Consider the following 17,898-nt stretch of genomic DNA (forward strand, 5'->3'; position numbering starts at 1 on the left):
TAAGTTATGTTCTAAAATACATTTGGTTGGCATTTAGAATAACTTTTTAAAATATAAGGTTAGTAATTTAAAGTTAAAAATGTGTTCTAAGATGGTTGTACTAAATCGAAAACTTGGGGATAAATAAAAATTATGTCAGCTGAGCTTTTTTTCGAGAGAGTTTTAGAAAAAAGCAACGATTGAAGAGAGAAATTTTACACGTGCTTCGCATTTTTAATGTTTATACAAATTTATGTCTAGAAAACTTGAAATAAAGCATAAAAGCTACAATTTTTAGTGAAAAAAGTCTACAGTCTGTGTTAAAATGGAGTTATCCGAAATGAATTTGGATGATTTTATGGAGAAGGATTGGGGAAGCGAAAGCTCAGACGAAGAAACTCCAAAAACAGGTAAAATGATTTTCATTTACGAGTATGTAAAAAAACGGTATTTCACTGTTAACTATGTTTTTTTCTTATTTAGAAATTTTGTTGTTTGCTTATGTTGTTTTATGGATTAAATAACAATAGTTTTAAAACAACTATTTTAACTGACTTGAATACAAAATATCCATTTGTTTTTTAAATTTAGGAATTCCACATTTTGGTCACAACCCATGTTTATTTATCTACCTAAACTGTATTTACATTTAATTTGTAATTAAGGTAACGTGGTTTAAAATTTAACAATAACTTGTGTTATAGCTATCGCTGATTTAAAACCTCAGAAAAAAAAGAAAAAGAAAAAAAAGAAATCAATTTCAACAGTTTCTGAAAAGACTCCCAAAGTAATTGTTAATCCTAAAGTGGATACAAATAAGGTAAACATTTAAAATAGTAATTTTAATATCATTTTCTGCTTGATAATAAACAAAATAAATAATGTTAGAAAACCAAAATATGTACTTTTTTTTGCAAATATCGAATAAATCAAAAAATATTTAAATAGCATATTAAACCATTTAGGAACAAAACAATGATGTTGATGAAGATGATAACAAAGATAAGGAACAAAATGATGATAGTTTTAAAGATCCTGTTTCGCAACATAAAAAACAACTTGATGGTTTAAAGGACAAGGATCCGGAGTTTTATAAATTTTTAAAAGTGATTTATATTTTTTAAACAGTTTACACTTCAACATTTTTTAAAAACTACTTATTTTTTTTATTAAAAGCTTGTTAACAAACTGTTTTTATTTATTAATTTGTTTAATTTTATAATTAAAAATGCAGTTAAAGTTAAGAAAAAAAATCTTTAATTTTATGTTTTTAGGATGAAGGATCTGATCTTCTTAAATTTAATGAGGAAGATCTGGATTTAAGTTCCTCCGATGATGATGAGGGAATTCATCTTCCTCCACAATCTCTAGATGTAAAAAAATCATTTTTTTTTAAACATAACCATGACAATGATGTGAACTCTAAAAAAAATTTTAACATCTTAGGTCAAATTTTTAACATTTTAGTTTATATTTTTAGGTGGCATCTGACAGTGAGGAAGAAATAAGAAGCGATGATGAGGATATGGATCAGGAAGATGAAGATAGCGATGCAGATGATGCGGATAAGAAATCAAAAAATAAAAAACTGGTAAAAAAGATAAAATAAATTTAATTAAATAGATTATGTAATATAAACATATAATTCTCAATGTTCTTTTGTCAGATATTTTTTTGTAATTGCTTTTCTATGAAAAGGGCTATGTTGAAAATAATAAAATAAATGTTTTGCAATTTAAACTTTTTATTTTGACATACAGACTACAGTCACTCAAGCAATGATAAATGAGTGGAAATCTCAACTAAGTTGCAGTAAACCTTCATTGGGAGTTTTTCGACAATTAGTTCACGCCTTTCGAGCTGCTCTAGTTAGAATTGACGCCTCTGAGGTATCTGATAAAACACCGAAAAATAAAAACAAGAGAAGGAAAAAGTCAGAAGCACCAAGATTAAAATACAAGTAAGTTTATTTTCTAATTTCCAAAACCTTATGCAACTTTTTGTATACATATACATATTCTCATAGCCGTTTTTTTAAATTTTTATATTACAACTTTCATATCCTATAATCGAATAATTGCTTTACAGAGTTGTTGGATCTTCTGTATTTAACTCAGTTGTTGGACTTTGTTTGCAAACCATACCCACTGCCCTGGCAAAATTTATTGGATATTTTCCTGACAAATTGAAGCAAACTAAAAAACAGTAAGCATTATTTTTGTTTTAAATTATATATAAAACATTTATAACAGGCATTTTGTTCCTTTGAAATTGCTAATTACCTTTATAGTATTATTTAAAGATATTTTAATCTAAATTGCTAACACCGGGTTAATTTTTTTTATTAGAAAATTGCCTTTACCTAACTCTTGTAAACATTGGTCGTTAATAAGAGAGGATTTAAAATGGTATTTGACTGATGCGATTACATTAGCTAAATCCCTGCTCGAACCAAGTGTGACGAGAGTTTTCCTTCGTCACCTACTCGTCCTTCTTCCTTATTTTGTCTCTTTTCCAAAAATTGCAAAAGCGCTCTTAAAGGTTGGTAAATTCAAAAAAATTTTAACCCACTTTTTAGTAGAGAAATATATACCCGTAATCCTATATATAGCGTATTTTTTGTTTAGCTTTTAGTCAAATTTTGGAGTTCAAATGACAATGAAAGCATCAGAGTGTTGGCCTTTTTGTGTATTTCAAGATTGATCAAAATTGAACCAGGTCGATTCTTAGAAAACCTAATGAAAGTATGTAAACCCTTTGACATTAACTACCTTTTTGTTTTTATCAATGTGTTACTTAATTATTTATTTTGTTACCATTTAGCATTACCACCAGCTTAATTAGATATTAAATAAGTTTTACAAGTAATAATAAGATTTACTCATATTTTTAGCAATGCTACTTGAGCTATGTGGCAAACTGTAAGTTCACTTCACCAACAACTCTGCCCATGATTAATTTCATGCAGAGAACATTTGCTGAGATATGTGCAGTTGATCCTGAACTTACTTACCGCTTCACGTTTCTTTATATTCGACAATTAGCAGTGCATTTGAGAAAAGCTATAACAACAAAATCCAGGGTAAATTCAAGTTCAATATTTAAAAGTAATGTCTAAGAATAAATGTAAAGATAATATAAAAATCAATCTTTAGCTTTACCCATTTAAAACTTTTTGAAACCTTAACAATTGAAAAAAAATTATTGTTTCAGGAAACAAGGCAAGCAGTTTACAACTGGCAATATGTTCACTGTGTAGGACTCTGGTGTAGAGTGTTGGGTGTTCTTCATCCTAATGACATCTTACAACCTTTAATTTACCCTCTGGTACAAGTGGCATTAGGTGTTATAGAGTAAGATGCCATTTTTGTTTTTCCTTTTGTGGGATTACCTTATCTTGCTATCTAGGTCTACCCTGTTTGATGGGTTAAATATATTATTTTTTTTTTAAGCCTTGTACCTACAGCTAGATTTTTCCCTTTGAGATTTCATATCACCCAATCTCTTATTGCATTGGGAGACTGTACCAACACATACATTCCACTATTGCCTTACATTACTGCGCCATTAAAACTCCCAGAATTTGTTAAAAAGTAAGTTTTAATTGATTATGTTTACTTGACTAAAGCTTTCGCAATTTCTATTATGGTTAAGTCATGTAGCATAAATAAAATATTATGATTTTAATTGGTCTACAGGCAAACAGGAGTAGCAGTTAAACCACTTGCTTTTGGAATCATGTTAAAGTTGTCTAGCTCTCAACTAAAAGAAAAGGCTTATCGGGTAAAGTTTAATTAAAATAAATTTAATTTTAATATTTTTTCCAGCTTTATTTGTTTAATTAAATATAAAAATATCTTATATGTTTAGCTTACTTTTTAATATTTAAACACTTGTTTTTTTTTTTTTGTTTTTTTTAAGGATGGCACTATAGATCAAGTTTACGACCTTCTGATGGCATATTTTAACTCACAAGCTCACACAATAGCATTCTCTGAAATGGCAGTACCCACTATGGTCATGCTCAAGAAATTTACCAAAGAATGCAAGGTTATATTTTTTTTAATTGTGTAAATGCATTTTAAATATTATTGTGTTAAATATTTCAATAATTAAATTTACTTTGGTGTTTTTAGACTCCTAATTACTGCAAGGTTTTAAAACAAATATTGGACAAAGTAAAGGAGAATGGAGATTTTATTAAATTGAAACGATCAGAAGTTTCGTTTGATGTTAAAGACATTGATGCTGTGGTAGGATTTAAATACTTTCATTAATAAAAGTATTTACTTTAATTAGTGTGATAATTTTTGTTATTCACTGCAACTGATATGCCTCTTGCTACTTTTTAAGGTTTGATGTTAAACGGCTTTGATGTTTATTAAAAGTTCTTGCCTGCTTTATTGTTACTATGTATTTTTTTAAAGGTAAGTTGGGAACAGCAAATTCGTGAGAAAGGAGTTCCATTACACAAACATTATGAACAATATAAAAGAAACAGGCAAAGAGAACTGGCCCAAGAAATTGCAGATAAGAATAGGGTATTAAATTTAAACTTTATTTTCCTAACTTTATAAAGTTTTTTTTGATTATGTTCCTAAAGTAGAAAATAAAATTAAACATTTATTTTTGTTGTTAGAATGTTGAGGAAAAACTTCCGACCATCGACAGGCTGAAGTTTATGAAAGAAAGTAAGATGGAAGATAAAGAAGAATTGGGAGATCTTTTTAATGAGATTGAGGATAACGAAGAAGATGAGATAAATGCAGATTTTGAGAGAGCCATCGAAGAAGGTAAAGCATTTACTAGTACTGTTAATTCAAGTTATATAGGGTATTCTTAACATAAAACTCTGTTTAAATGATGTTTTTTATATTAACACTAACACAGGACGACGTCCAAAGCCTAAACCTGTTAAAAGACCAGCTGAAAAAGTGGAAGAAAATGAATCATCGGAAGAGGAGCAACCTCTAAGTCCACCTCCCAAGATTAAAAAGAAAAAGGTTTCATCTTCGATTGAATGTCAAGATGATGACATTGTAAAGGACTTTCAGTTCTCCGACAATAGTGAAGAAGAAGAGGGACAAGAAGAAGAGTCAGATAGCGAAGAGGAAGATTAAATATTAATGTGATAAATAAAACAAATAGTTGTAAATTGTGTTTTCAAGGCAGTGGCTTTAGAATAGTACAAAAAACTACAGCAATATTTTTACAACACAATGAAGTTTTTAAATTGGGAAGGACGGGTTGTACTTTGTTTGCGCCAGGTTTACTTATTAAAAATTATTTGTTAGGATGCAAAATTAAAATTATTTTCTAAAAACCTTCAAGTTTTAGTTAGTTGCCTTTAAGTTTGGGTCAATTTGGGATAAACACGCTGAATTGTTGTTTCCGCGAAACAAGTTCCGCGCTCCGCGAACTCACTCCGCTTTTTACCTGTGGCCGTAATTACGTTAATCATTTCACAACAGAGTTCCTGTCAAAAATTAGTTTTAGTCGCCTAAATAAATAGAAGGCCTTTGTTCAACATAGTTTGAAATATATACTACATAAAAAGGTAGATTTTATTTATATTAACACCGGTTTTAAAATATTTTTACTATAAACGGATAGACACTTCGAATAAAAAAAATTTGTCAATTTTTTAGAAATGTCATATTACTTTGATGATAATGTTGGTTTTCCGGAGCCCAAACACAACGCATATAATGGAAGAATTATTAACAAACCGCAAAATAAAACCGAAAATTACACAAGCGTTCAACTTGATCCAGAACTAGGTAGAATTTTCATTTCGATATTTTTGTATCTATTTTTCCTTTAACTTTATTATTTGTGTTTCAGTATTGTTGTTTTTTTATTGTTAGTAATGTCGCTTCATGCTTTGTTTTTAATTAATTTGGATTTGTAGATTTGGATTTGTCTGGAACAGGAACTAAGAAACCTTTGTTATCGGTATTTAAAAAAAAATTAAGATAAAATATGCCTAACATAAAACTTAGTGTTCTTGGATTAATCATTAAATGGTTTAAATGATGTACATATTAAAATTAACCATCGAATAGGCTATAAAGCTGTCAAATAATGTTTTATTAACTATTTAGACAACAATTCACCCTTTTCAAAGGCGCCGGAATAAAGTTTACGGCAATTTTCAACATGCTGTGAAGCCTATGTTGTCAATCAGAAGTGCTCGAAGGACTTTTTCTTTTATACTTTTAAACCTATTTGTGTCTTCATTTTTAATATCCTGGTGTAATTCATCAAATAGTTTAGGTAAGAGCTAAACTAAATTGTAAGTAAATCACATAGATTCGTTGGTCGAATCTCTTTTTTTAATTCTTGATGTGGGAAGGTAGACTTCATGACCTAAACATAGAGTAACATCAATTACCCCAACCAAGTCTCAAGTTGCCTTTGGCAGTTTAAGATTTTAATGTTTATTATTGCCGATAATTACGCTGCTGACTAAGTGTTGGCTTAGCAGGTGTTCATACCATTTATAGCACCCTAATCAAGGGCCAACACTATGTGAGCAGTAGAGATCAAACCTATGAGCAGTAGAAATCGAACCCAGGACCTAATGTAGATGTCTTGAAGACAAGAAGAATATAACAATCATTTACTTTTTTATTATTTTTGAATCATAAACTTATTCGTTTGTGATGTTTTACGTTAAATTAAAAACCTATTAATTTAAATCTTTTTTTCAGCCTTGCGAGCATTTTCCTATCTCACTGTTTTTGATCTTTTTACTTTAATAACCGGCATTGTTTCTATATGGGCTTCAACAAGCAATGAAGGAAAAACTGATTTTAAATTACAAGTTTTCAGCTTTCAAAGAATTGAAATTTTGTGTGTTTTTGCTTCTGTAGTTTTATCTACATTAGGCTCAATATTTATTTTAAAAGAAAGCATCATAAGGTCAGCAGAACTCTTAATCTATAAATTTATATGTCATATTATTTTTGTTTTACCCTAAAAATTATTTTTTTAGGATGTTAGATCAACCAGATATAGCAATTGGTCGTTTACTACCAGGAGCTTTTTTAGGAATTATGTTTCATGTTCTGATGACTTTTTCAATTAAGAACAGAGCTCTTCAATGTGTTACTGAAGGTAGTCATGTTATATTGTTTTGTTTATGTTTTAACCTTTTTTCATTCTATTAACAACAAACCCGTTTGTGTTAATTATAATAATGTAAACATTATGTGGTAAAATCATATTAAAGTTTAAGGTCATATAAAAAAATTCAAATTCTACTTAAAATCTTTTTGTAAATAAATTAATTATTTATTTGTTTAAAGTTGTATTATGTAGATACCATTTAAGTATTAAGTGTTTAACCACTTGATACGAAATGTACACCGGCGCTCGATCAAAAATTATGCTTAATATTGCTGTAGTGTCATTATACCCACTTAGAACCATTTATATTTGAAGTAGTCTGTTAAATAATATTATAAACCGTATTATTTGGGTTGCTGCTAATTAAAAAAATATCAATAAATTTTTATTGTTATATATATACACTATGTTATGTTGTATATTATTTCAATTATTTGTTATATATTTTGTATTTTTATTACGGTTGAAAACTTTGGCTGTTATATTAAAATAAGATGTTGAGATTATTTTTTTTATTTTGCAGCATCCACTTCGTCTTTAATACAGGAACATGTAGCCGATATGAGTCAGTCAATTTGTAGCGTTGTCCCTTTTTTGGGTCGTGTTTTGTTACCAAGGGTTGACCCCTTCTTTCTTTGTTCATTCTGTGCGGCTGTATTTGTTCTTGTCACAGATGTGTTAATTCAAATCGAGTAAGCGAATAGTTAAAAAATAAAATTTTTAGAATATGTAGTTGTGATAGATTTATTAGTTAATATAATTTGAATTTTTTTACTGTCTTTAGTACATACTACTTTGCTGACACAGTATGTGCAATACTAATATCAATTCTTATCATTTGCACAATGTGGCCAATAGCAAATTGCAGTGCCAGAGTGCTACTTAACACCACTCCACCTTATGTGTTAGGACAACTCGACAAACTGCTAAGTCAAGCTCAGACTCTTGGTATGTACTATGAAATATTATTGTCATTTTTAATATATCTATTATATGACTAAGATTAACTCTTTAAATTTAAAAATTTCAGATGGAGTTTTAGAAATTCAAAAAGAGCGCTTCCACACCATTACTTTATCCTCAAAGTGGAACCAGAAAAATAATCTGCGTCGTCGGAATAGTTTTGGGCTTATTATGGCAGGTTCAATAGTTGTGAGAATAAGAAGAGATGCCAACGAGCAAATGGTTTTGGCACATGTCACTAATAAATTGTCACCCTTAGTGCAAAATTTAACAGTTCAGGTACCCTTAGTGCAAAATCTAACAGTTCAAAATCCAAAAGTGGTATTTTGGAAATATTTGTTTTTGGTGTTAATTTAAAATTTGAATTTTAGGTGATTAAAGATGACTGGTCAGCTGGAACTATGCGTACATTAGGTAGCGGCATGGTGTCTAATCAATCGAAATATCCAGGCCATTCCTCGATTATATTGGGGTTCAATAAACCCGCTGCTGCAGTGGCCCCCTATCATCAGACCCCACCCAAACATAACAAACCCCAGGTTGAAGTAAAAAAATCTGTGTCAGAGAAAAACTTCCGGCCAGAAGATGATTTTAATTTCAGCGCAAAGCCATCGTTGCAACCTAAACTAAGTACCCCAAATTTTAGTTCAAGTGCTGGAAATAATATAGCTCGCATGTATAAGGCTGCTGGTTTTACATCCCCACCCACTGTTAAGCCTTCTGGGGTTAATAGTTCCTTACCCCTAGGTGTAAAACGTGGTTCTTTTGGCAGTTACCCAGATTTAGAAGTGAGCACCGGTTTGGGTAACAAAAATACTTAAAACAATTAAACCAAGGTACATTTTGAAATTTTTTATGCATTCAAGCAATATATTAGTTAATTTTTGTTTAAAATTCTGTTATAAACTATTACCTTGACTAATTACTAGAGCAAATTGTTTTTCTGCTTGCTACTTTAAAGCAATTTTAAAGACTAAGAGTATCTATCGTAACTAAAGCAATTCCTGAAAATATTTTTGTCAGATTTATTTTAATTTGAATTGCTATTCAGATTTAAGACTGAGCAAAACGAATTATTTAAAAGAAAGCTTTTTTAAAAGAATAAGAATGCTTAGAATATAATGAATATTGAACTTTCACATTCTTTAATTTTATTGTTCTTTGATTATTATGACCTATTGATACAAAATGATTGTTTTTGCCATTTTATTTATTACTATACAAATAAAAGCAATAAAAAAATTTTGAACGTTATTTTCTTTTAAATCCTTAGTTTACTTTCATTCTTTTTGCTTCGGGTTCAAGTTTAAAATCAGTTTTTAAATCAAAAAGAACAGCATCTGGCAACACAAAACTTGCACAATACATATCTTTCCTTGGTGACACATTTCTTACATTGTGTATAATTCCATCTTCAGGAAATTCATGTTGCATGTGTTCTCTAATTAATTCCCTTATTAAAACTGTGTAAAAAATTGCATGGGTTTTTATATACATACAGTTGCTAATCGCCATTTTGAAAAAATTACTTTTTACATTTGTGACATAGTTTTAATGAAATTTTACCTTCTCCATTTTCTGATGGGGCGAAACAATGGCAGTGGATATTGATATTAGGTTTAATTTCATGTGTCTCTTTTAGACTACTAAAATAAAAGTAATATCATGTTACAATTATTTAAGATTTTAAGGTACATTTACCTGATAAATAGAACACAGAAATATGTAGTTGTTTCTAAGTTAACAAACCTTTGTATTTCATCCCTGCTTATTAAACCTCTAAAAACATCTAAAAATTCAATCGCTTTTGCTGGCAAGTTCATGAGAATATGGTAACACACCTCCGGCCTAAACAACATTTGTTTAAATTGTAAGCTTGTAAAAACATTTATTATGGGCTTTAATTCATCAGCAGCAGTTGTAAGAGTATAACAAAAAAATATTCAAAAATGCTCCTACTGCTTTAAAAATTCATCTTTGAATTCCTTTTTAATTAAATCTCTGCCATCTTTGTTAAAGCTTTTTAAATTAGTTTTATTTATTTTTATGTTGTGTTCCAACCACTTGAATGAATTTGGATTAAGGTCATTTGCATAAACACTCAAACCTAAAAGGAAATTATTTAATTGTTTAAAAAAAGAGATAAAAAGTATATACAATGCTAAGTTGATTTACTTACCCTTCTTTGCTATTGGTATTGCGAATGGGCCAACTCCTGCAAACATGTCAAACACAACATCTCCGTTGTGAGTTAAATCCGTTATTCGACGATGTTCTTCTGATAATCGAGAATTCCAAAAAACCTAAAAAAATAGTTTTAGGATTAAACAAGATCAATAAAATTTACATGTCATAAATGTTTAGTATCCAATCATTAGAATTGGTAATTTGTAAACAAAAACAAAGTTTTTGTACCTTAGAAAAATCAAACTCAAATTTATTTCCATATTCATTAACTCGGGTTACATAATTCTCTTCACCAGCCAACAGTTCTACTTCAAAGTTTCGAAACTCATTATCAATTGTGTTAGCTTTATGGATTACTGATTTAGCATTGGGAATTTTGTCTAGTAAAACCTAAATAAAAAATATTCCAGATTAAAGGTTTTATAAAAGTAGTGTGTACTTTTGTTGTTTATAGAAAACAATGACAATTAGAGTTTTAATAATAGTATACCTGCCCGATTAGTTTTTTGTAGGGCATATGATGTTCACGTAAATTAACATGTACAATGTGGCCGATGTTTGAAAACCCTCTTGCTATTGACTCCTCTTCTGGCAATACTGCTCTAAGGATGTCCCAGTGTTTGTAGTTGTCATACCTAAATTAATATAATTAAAAAGGTTAGGTATATGATTGCCAACATGTTGAATGTTTTTTATTACATTAGACATCGCCACAAAAGGTTATGGGTTTAATCCCAACTGCTTATATATATGCCCAAGCAAGTTGCTAATGGTATTATTTTTTATCAAGCATTTAATATGGTAAAAAATATGCAACATTACCAAGTCAATGGATGGATAAATAAATATAATTCACACATACGGTACAATATAAAATTTTAAGTAATAAGCAATTCCAAAATTTGTCAAATTTTTGGGCTAATTATTGTTCAAATTTTTGATGTTTCTTACCCAATCTCCATTTGATATTTATGTAATTTTACTTTAACATCAAAGGCTTGTAGTATGTTAATTTGCTCTTTACTATACGAATTTTCTGTCACTCCAGGTTTTAGAAATATATATTTGTGTCTCGTAGCATCCTTATCGAATTCACAAGGAGGCCGTAAATTAGTTCTGTTCAATTTAACTTTGCAAAGATGATTTTTTAATGCTTTTTGGCATTTTTTAACAGACTTGAAAGGAACTAAAAGTACGGGAAAGTCGATGGTTTTCTTGAATAATTTCCTAAAAAAAATTGTATTAATTTATTTGAAATAGAATTTCTTCTATCTGTCTGTGTTTATTAAAATTGATACTGATAAAACCAGTTTTACATTTGATACAAAGTTTTGTTTATTATTGTAAGTTAAACAAAGTTGCTAAAGTTACCGAGGTGCATTCTTGTTAGTCAAGAGTTTAAAAAATTATCGATATTTAATTTTTACGTCGTCTTTACCTGTCTAATTCCGTCATTCCACGAACCGTCGCGGGTGGTAATATTGAATTCAATGCATCCATGTTAGGTTTGGCTAAAAATATCTTTTGAAGATATATTCCAAAGGTTTTAAGCATTGGTATTATAATAAAAATATTTACGTACAGAACAAATGTAATGCCATGTGCTCAATGACGTCACTTTGAAAATCAAAATATTACGCATGGATAGCTTTTTGTATTAAATATTCAAGCTAATACGAAGAAAAAAATACTCGTTTTAATGAAAACTGTTAAGATCAATAATTAGAAAAGTTAAGATTAATAATTAGAAAAATATTTTTAAGAAATTTTTTTGTGGTTTAAATTTTTCTTTTAGGGTTTGGTTACAATTGTCACTCTACGATCTTTAGCAGTATTCACAAAGCAGTAACATTTTCTGTTGCATTTTTGTTCTTTTTCACGTGAACACGTTTTACATTTGTTTTTGAAATTTTCTTATTTGTGATTTTAATATTAACTTATAACATGAAGCGTGTGTAGCTAAGTCATCACCATTGCATTGTAATGTAATTGCCTCCACTCCAGATTAAATGACTTAATATTTTTCAAAAACTTTTTAGAATTCGTCTTACCTAAACTGCATAATAAAGTAATAAACTTAACTTATAAAATGTCAATTGTTCAACGAATTGCGGACATTGAGTCTGAGGTATTTCTTTATAATATTTTAGTTTTTTATATAAGTTATGTAATTTAGTAAAATCTTTTCTGTTTATATATAAACTGGCAGCGTGGCGTAGTTGGTAGTGGTAAGAACACTTGCTACTCCACACATGGGGTCGTGGGTCCAACCCCCCTTGACCTCTTTAGCGCTCTTGAGTAAGGTCCTATAAACGGTATAAACCCCTGCTCAGCCAGCACTTAATCAGCAGTATAATTATGGGGCAATTATAGTCTATAATATCCCAAACTGCCACAGGCAACTCGAGACTGGGTTGGAGTAACTCATGTTACTCTATGTTTAAGTCGCGCATTTGACTTTCCCACATCGACGATAAAGAAATATACAAAAAAAAACTAATATAAAAAACATTTTAAAAAAATTGTCAATAATGGAAAGTTTTTAGCTTATTATTTTTAGATGGCTCGTACACAAAAAAACAAAGCCACTGCAAGTCATTTGGGTCTTCTTAAAGCAAGATTGGCCAAACTGAAAAGGGAGTTAATTACCCCAAAAGGGGGTAGTGGGGGAGGTACAGGAGAAGGTAAAAATATGTTTTGTTTATTTTTATACCCCACATATATTTTTTTGTAAACCTTCATTATTTAATATGATCTTAATAAAAAAAACTAATTTTTTTAGAATTTAAGATGATGTTAAATTAATTGTTTAAAATTGTGAAATATTAATATTCCTTAATTATATTTTACTTGTATGTAATGTAAACTGTAAGCTATTTATTTTAAAAACATGGTATTTAATCTTTTTTATAATTAGGTTTTGATGTTGCAAAAACTGGAGATGCCAGGATAGGATTTGTTGGTTTCCCTTCAGTTGGAAAATCTACTTTGCTGAGTAACTTAGCTGGAGTTTATAGCGAGGTTGCGTCCTATGAATTTACCACTCTAACCACTGTGCCTGGTGTTATTAAATATAAAGGTAAAAATATATACTTTATTGTTGAAAATGGATTGTTACTAATTTACTTAATGTTACTTTGTTTGAGCATTATTAGTTGTTTAAGACAACTATATTATGATAGATAAGATAAGACCTGCTATAAGGTGTTTTTAAAAAATTTATGAAAGGATTTTTACGCTTAAAAATGTGTTTTAAAACTTTTACACTTTTGGTATATATATATATATATTTATATATATTGTATTTCTTTTTTTCAGGTGCAAAAATTCAGCTGTTGGATCTTCCTGGTATTATAGAGGGAGCAAAAGACGGAAAGGGAAGAGGAAAACAAGTTATTGCTGGTAACAAACTTTATTAATAATTTTTAATTATATATATATCTATATTTTTTTTATAGTTTTAAATTTTTTAAAAGTTCAACTTTTTATATATTTAAGTTAATGAGTGTCTTTTAGAAAAATTTTCTTACCGTGTTTCGTATAAAATAATTTTTATATTAAGTGTGTTTTATTTTTTTAAACCAAATCTTTTTAATTTTTGTTGTTTAAAAATAAGTTTTTGAACTCAAACATTTTTGTTTTAAAACAATAGTTTTTAAAATTGTATTTCATTAAAAACGCCAACTCTTTAGTTGCCAGGACCTGCAGCCTTATATTTATTGTCCTTGATGTTTTAAAACCCTTGGGTGACAAAAGGTTGATTGAAAAAGAATTGGAGGGTTTTGGTATCAGGCTAAACAAGAAACCTCCGAATATTCATTACAAAGTCAAAGAAAAGGGAGGGGTCAACTATCAAGCTATGGTATGTTATGTTTATTAAACTTCCTTTGGTAAGCTGTGTTTTCATTGAAATATTTAGCCAGTGTTTTCATTGAAATATTATATTATATTGATTCAGTTTTGCACAAAAGGTATATTTACATTAAATTTTAAATTGGAAAAAAGTTTTACATATACCTATCTTATAGTTAGCAAATTTAACTTACACACAAAATAAAAATTTGTCTAAAATTATTTAAATAATATTTATTTAAATTCATACCTTAATATTTATTTTAAACTCTTTTTAAATTGTTTTTGATCGTTTTTTTAATAAGGTTGCACAAGAAGAGCTAGATGGTGATTTAGTTAAAAAGATTTTAGCGGAATACAGGATTCACAATGCCGATGTAATTGTGAAGGAGGAATGCACAGCAGATGATTTAATTGATGTTATTGAGGGGAACAGAGTTTACATTCCTTGCATATACTTGCTAAACAAAATTGATCAGGTATAATGTGTTTTTGATGACTCTTAATGAATTAACACCCCTTAAAATACTGATTAAATTTTAACTAAGTGTGTTATCCTTTAATTAAGCCAAGTATATAATTCTTTAATTAGTTAATTAGCTGTTTATAATTTTTGTTTGATATAAAAAATTAAAATTGTGACGTAAGATGTAATTCCATTTAACTTAAAATTTTTAACATGTTTTATTATAAAAATTGTTTTAAAAGATGTCTATGTGTCTATTAACTAATGTTCTGTAAAAACAAAATCTGCGAATATATATTATAAATGTAAATATTTACCTTTTTCAAAAAAAAAATTAAAGATATCAATAGAAGAGTTGGATATTATTTACAAAGTACCACATTGTGTTCCTATATCTGCCCACCATAAATGGAACTTTGATGATTTATTAGAAATAATGTGGGACTATCTAAAGCTCATTAGAATGTAAGTTTTTAGGGATTTAAAAATTTGTTATTTATTTTTAATGACTATTTGAACAAGTAGCAGAAATGATGTGCATTGAATTGCCTTTTTTGTTGGTTGCTTTTTTTATGTTTTTTTTTATTATCTAACTAGAATTTTGTTTTTAGTTTGTGTTTACTTTAAATTTATTGTATCAAATATAATCAGGTGGAAACTTTATTGCTTTTATACAACTTTCATTTTTAAAGTGTATTTGCATTAGAAGTTGCTTTCACAATAAACACATTGCTAAATTTAAATTTTGTTTTTTAGTTACACAAAACCTAAAGGACAACTGCCCGACTATGAAACTCCTGTGGTTTTATCCTCACAAAATTGCTCGATAGAAGATTTCTGTAACAAAATTCATCGCACTTTGATGAAAGAATTCAAACAGTGAATATGATGTTTATTATAAAAAATAGTTGTTATCCAATCTTATGATTAAAAAAATAAATTGGAACGTTTTGTAACCATGAAATGGTACTTAAATATTAGAATTTATTTTGTTTTTTTCCATTACTACGTGTTTTTTTGTTTTTTTAAGAAAATAACATGTTGCTATCGAAATATAGTATTCAGTTAACTGAACTTTATCAAAACTTCTGTTTCTTTTTAATTCAGTGCGCTGGTCTGGGGTTCTTCAGTAAAACACAATCCCCAAAATGTTGGTAGAGAGCATCTTTTAATGGACGAAGACGTTGTACAAATTGTTAAAAAGTGAGTTTTTTCAAGTATCAGTATAACAAATTGATTTAAATTATTTAAAAAACCATATCATTTTGGTAATAGCTAATTGGTATCATATTTTTTTGACTTTTCTACCTAAACTAACTGACTTTAATTTATAAATGTTTTTAATTATATGCTGTTAATAATTGCATAATAAATAGTGATATTGCTATTTATTAAGCTAGGCAAATAGAACAATAATTTTTAATTAAGTTTTAACAAACAGTAGTTGTTTTAATAAACAATTAACTTAGAAATTATTTGTTTTTAGGGTCTAGATGGAAAGTAATGGAAAATTTGAACAACTTTGTTATTAAATAAAATTTATATTTAAAATAAACATCAAAACTGTACATAGAACAAATTACTCACTGGGGTATAGTGTTTTATTTTTCAATTTAATTGTTTTAAAAAATTGCAAAATAGCAGTTGATCTATTTTAAGCAAAAATTGATCACTCCCTATTTGTTTTCTTACAAAAAGAGTATGTTTAAAAATATCAGAACAATGAATTGTTACTCGTGTTACTTCAAATAATAAACAATAAAAATAAGAACGAATACCAACATAAAAATGCAACTATAGCACAAAGTAAAAAAAGAAATGCACTGGCAAAAATTTTTATTCAAATAATTTTTCCATTCAAATTGTAACATTTTTGTTTGAGTAATCCAGCAATACAGAATTTGAAAAGTAGCAACTGAAAATTAAAAATAAGCAAAAATAAGACAATTTTTTAATGAATTAAAGAAAGAACGTCGATTCGGTGTAAAACATATTCGCTTTATTTAATTAATTTTAAGCAGAACAGAAATCGTAGCAGGTAGTATTTCTTAAGGGAATTTCCCTCGGGTTGCTAAAAAGAAACTGACGAGCGAAAATCAAGCGACAAAGCGAATGTTTGTGTTTGGTAAACATGACTTCGAATGTGCCGTAAAATAAAAACGAGTTGTGATTAACTTACTAATCCTGAAGTTTTAAAAAGAGATAGACTAACAGATCGCAATGCATATTTAAATCTCTTGCGAGTTGTGACTGTTTAAATAAGTAACTTTATCCAAGATTATTCAGTACAGCAGAATGCTATGATAGATTAGCTATTAGTTTACAATATAAGTAAGATTATATAAAAGATATGAAATAGATTTATAAAAAACTATTAACTTTATATGTTTCTATGAAGTTATAAACTTACAACAAAACTGCATTTTTCGTTCTGAAAAATAAAAGTCCTAAAAAAGACAATAGTGGCTTAAAAAAATAACAAACTTTAATTTTTGTGTTGATTATTTTAGGTTAAATTAGGCAACCCTGTTGTTTTTATTTGACTTTTTTGACCAGAAAACAAACATTAGCTTTGACTGCATATATGGGCATTTGCGGTGTCGGTTGAACGCTAGGCTGATGGTACAAAAACTAATAAAATACCTTAACGAATTTGTCACATTAGTTGTACACTTATGATATAACAATGTCATGGTCAGTTGTATAATTTAGAATTACTCAAAAATTTTCCTACGCTGGTTTTGTAAACATTTAACTTTTTGGCTATGGCGTTGATGTAATTTGATTACTCAATTGAGGTTTTGTTAAATTTAAATATCGCTTTATTTGGTCGGTGATTTTCTCTTACGTTTTGGTCTCGATCCATTAATTCGCTAGCTTTCTGCGTCAGAGTATGCTCGGGCATGTGCAGAGTTTAAAATTTTTGTTTACAGCAGCGTGCCTATAAAGGCCATGACGTCATTTGGCATAGGAAACAGTTCAAAATGCCGGTTTGAAACGATTACAATTAAAGCGCTTTGGATAGAAATATATAGTAATAATATTTATTTTTATTTTCAACGACAAAACCGGTTTAATTTTTTTTAATTAGTTTGAAGTTTGGCTTACCAAATATAAATATACAGTTGACGTCACTGGCTTATTTCCTTTTTGGATATTTGCTGTTTATATTAGGAACAGATGAGTTAAAACAATAATAAGGAAAAAACACAGGCATACAGGTTTGGATTAGGACAAAGGATCAGATTTAACTATCTAGTCAAATACAGTAAGTACACATTCTTTCAGATAGCTTTCGGCGGTATTTACCTTTTTAGCAG

General features: G+C 28.7%; 4 protein-coding genes across 5 annotated transcripts; 3 read left to right on the forward strand and 1 right to left on the reverse strand.

Annotated features, from left to right (window-relative positions):
- Positions 1-223: 223 nt before the first annotated feature.
- LOC145752442 (nucleolar complex protein 2 homolog) lies at positions 224-5,186 on the forward strand. Its single transcript, XM_082568730.1, has 18 exons — positions 224-389; positions 684-799; positions 945-1,085; positions 1,254-1,352; positions 1,460-1,570; positions 1,740-1,939; positions 2,068-2,184; positions 2,328-2,520; positions 2,607-2,723; positions 2,873-3,061; positions 3,193-3,332; positions 3,432-3,572; positions 3,678-3,762; positions 3,901-4,029; positions 4,116-4,232; positions 4,407-4,520; positions 4,619-4,772; positions 4,870-5,186. The coding sequence occupies exons 1-18, from the start codon at positions 305-307 to the stop codon at positions 5,097-5,099; spliced, it is 2,478 nt and encodes an 825-aa protein (XP_082424856.1). The 5' UTR covers positions 224-304; the 3' UTR covers positions 5,100-5,186.
- A 230-nt stretch (positions 5,187-5,416) lies between these two features.
- Positions 5,417-9,320, forward strand: LOC145751888 (zinc transporter 6-like). Its single transcript, XM_082568019.1, has 10 exons — positions 5,417-5,536; positions 5,628-5,759; positions 5,891-5,934; positions 6,084-6,255; positions 6,693-6,903; positions 6,977-7,098; positions 7,634-7,802; positions 7,895-8,058; positions 8,141-8,352; positions 8,445-9,320. Exons 2-10 carry the CDS (start codon positions 5,630-5,632, stop codon positions 8,892-8,894), a joined length of 1,674 nt encoding a protein of 557 aa, XP_082424145.1. The 5' UTR covers positions 5,417-5,536; positions 5,628-5,629; the 3' UTR covers positions 8,895-9,320.
- Positions 9,255-11,845, reverse strand: LOC145751889 (tRNA (guanine(37)-N(1))-methyltransferase-like). The gene is made up of 9 exons (XM_082568020.1): positions 11,699-11,845; positions 11,212-11,487; positions 10,751-10,895; positions 10,489-10,650; positions 10,253-10,376; positions 10,033-10,180; positions 9,823-9,921; positions 9,640-9,719; positions 9,255-9,536 (listed from the first exon to the last, which is right to left on the reverse strand). Exons 1-9 carry the CDS (start codon positions 11,812-11,814, stop codon positions 9,343-9,345), a joined length of 1,344 nt encoding a protein of 447 aa, XP_082424146.1. The 5' UTR covers positions 11,815-11,845; the 3' UTR covers positions 9,255-9,342.
- A 458-nt stretch (positions 11,846-12,303) lies between these two features.
- On the forward strand, positions 12,304-16,357 carry LOC145753815 (developmentally-regulated GTP-binding protein 1-like). Of its 2 annotated transcripts, XM_082570263.1 has the most exons (10): positions 12,304-12,388; positions 12,821-12,944; positions 13,178-13,339; positions 13,579-13,662; positions 13,953-14,122; positions 14,418-14,591; positions 14,919-15,043; positions 15,335-15,457; positions 15,686-15,781; positions 16,065-16,357. In XM_082570263.1, exons 1-10 carry the CDS (start codon positions 12,350-12,352, stop codon positions 16,069-16,071), a joined length of 1,104 nt encoding a protein of 367 aa, XP_082426389.1. In that variant the 5' UTR covers positions 12,304-12,349; the 3' UTR covers positions 16,072-16,357. The 2 variants fall into 2 exon arrangements, with proteins under 2 accessions (XP_082426389.1, XP_082426390.1); XM_082570264.1 differs by lacking the exon at positions 16,065-16,357 and having other exon boundaries at positions 15,686-15,785.
- The last annotated feature ends 1,541 nt before the right edge of the window (positions 16,358-17,898 follow it).

The sequence above is a fragment of the Corella eumyota genome, chromosome 5 (assembly GCF_963082875.1).
Source record: "Corella eumyota chromosome 5, kaCorEumy4.1, whole genome shotgun sequence".
Classification (NCBI taxonomy): Eukaryota; Metazoa; Chordata; class Ascidiacea; order Phlebobranchia; family Corellidae; genus Corella; species Corella eumyota.